The sequence below is a fragment of the Humulus lupulus genome, chromosome 9, assembly GCF_963169125.1.
Source record: "Humulus lupulus chromosome 9, drHumLupu1.1, whole genome shotgun sequence".
Classification (NCBI taxonomy): Eukaryota; Viridiplantae; Streptophyta; class Magnoliopsida; order Rosales; family Cannabaceae; genus Humulus; species Humulus lupulus.
In genome coordinates, this window is record NC_084801.1 from 152,336,625 (window position 1) to 152,338,465 (window position 1,841).

General features: G+C 38.2%; 1 protein-coding gene across 1 annotated transcript; it reads right to left on the reverse strand.

The window, feature by feature from the left end:
* Positions 1 to 902: 902 nt before the first annotated feature.
* Positions 903 to 1,582, reverse strand: LOC133800194 (secreted RxLR effector protein 161-like). The gene is made up of 2 exons (XM_062238147.1): positions 1,462 to 1,582; positions 903 to 1,372 (listed from the first exon to the last, which is right to left on the reverse strand). Exons 1-2 carry the CDS (start codon positions 1,580 to 1,582, stop codon positions 903 to 905), a joined length of 591 nt encoding a protein of 196 aa, XP_062094131.1.
* Between the last annotated feature and the right edge of the window lie 259 nt (positions 1,583 to 1,841).

Sequence of the window (1,841 nt, forward strand, 5' to 3'; positions counted from 1 at the left end):
CTTTTTGGGATCCCATGTATTAAACTGCTTAATTATATAAAGTGAAATTTTTGAAACCAAAACCTTTTTAACCCTAGCTCATACATGTTTAGTGACACGTTTTTAATTTAATGACTTGATTAGTAAGTCCTGCACCTTTATAAGTACACAGTGGAGCGGTCTTGGCTATCCAGGGCGTTACAACTAGTTTGGACAGAATCGAGGAATTCTCCATGTGCGCCTTGAGTTGCTGGAATGCCTGTTTGCACTCTTCCGACCACTCAAACCTCTAACTTCCTCGGAGGAAGTTGAAGAAAGGGATGCACTTGTCCATTGCCTTGGAGACAAAATGACTCAAATCTGCAATCCTCTCTGTCAAGCCCTATACATCCTTATGCTTCCGCGGAGATGGCATCTCAATTAGGACCTTGATCTTCTCAGGGTTTGCCTTTATTCCCCGAGCACTGACAATGAAGCCTAGGAACTATAAACACGATGGAGAAAAAGAATTTTTATTTTTTTCAGTGTATAATTTACAACCTTGAAACAATATTATATAGGGTATTTACAAAATCAACTTCTTTAATACAAAATAAAGAAATCCATATAAAATAGGGAATAACATAAAACCAGGAAACTTATTCAATGGGATTTGATTTCCTCTCTGTCAACACTCCCTCTCAAGCTGGACTATAGATATTGATGAGTCCAAGCATATTTACTAGGAAATCAAAAAACTGCTCAGTTAACCCATTTGTGAGAATGTCAGCCAGTTGTTGATCTGTATGGACATATCTAATACTGATAATTCCTCCATCAATGTTCACTTTAATGAAGTGACATTCCACTTCTACATGTTTAGTTCGGTCATGATGTATAGAATTATATGCAATATTGATGGTTGACTGATTATCACAGTAAAGCTAAATAGGGGCTTCATACTCAATCTTCAACTCCTCTAGTAATCGTTTAATCCATATTCCTTCGCACACTCCATGGGCCATGGCTCTATATTTTGCTTCTACACTACCCCATAAAAGAGTACAATACCCAGATATAGACTTTCTATCATCAACTGACCCAGCCCAATCTGCATCTGTTAACATTTCAACCTTCCTCTCAGTTATCTTTCTGAAGAAAAGACATGTTCCTATTGTTTGCTTGTGATACCTCAAAACTCTATATATTGCATTGAGATGTCCTTGACATGGATCATGCATATATTGACTGACCAGACTTACCGCAATGGCAATATCAAGTCTAGTATGTGAGAGGTAGATAACTGCCCCCACTAGCTGCTGGTACCTCCCTTTGTCAACTGGATTTCCACCAAACATTTTCCTCTTGTCTCCGAGCTCGATTGGAGTCTTGTTGGGCTTGCTACCAAGCATTCCTGTTTCTTTCAAGAGATCAAGAGTGTATTTTCTTTAGGACACGGAAATTCATTTTTTTCTTCTAGAAAATTACATTCCAAGAAAATACCTGAGTGTACCAAGATCCTGACCCCGAACTCCTTTGCCAACATTTCTTTGATTAGACTAATCTCTTCAGTATGGTTTCCAATGACAGTTATTTCATCGACATACACAATCAGTACTGACATTTTCCCTTTTCCTGAGTGTATGATGAAGAGAGTATGGTTAGTCTGACCTTGGATGTATCTAAGCCCCTTGACTACTTTCAAAAAGAAATTGAACCATGCTCGAGGAGATTGTTTTAAACCGTAGAGAGATTTGTTTGGCTTGCAGACTTTGGTTGTATTTGGAGATTCTTCAAAGCCTGGAGGCTAACTCATGTAAACTTCTTCTTCCAGATCACCATTCAAGAATGCATTTTTTACATCAAGTTGATGCAACTCCTAA

Coding starts and splice junctions, on each gene's coding strand:
- LOC133800194 (XM_062238147.1), bottom strand. CDS start 1,582: ATGTCAGTACTGATTGTGTATGTCGATGAAATAACTGTCATTGGAAAC. Junction 1,373..1,461: donor CAGGATCTTGGTACACTCAG/GTATTTTCTTGG, acceptor TGAAAGAAACAG/GAATGCTTGGTAGCAAGCCC.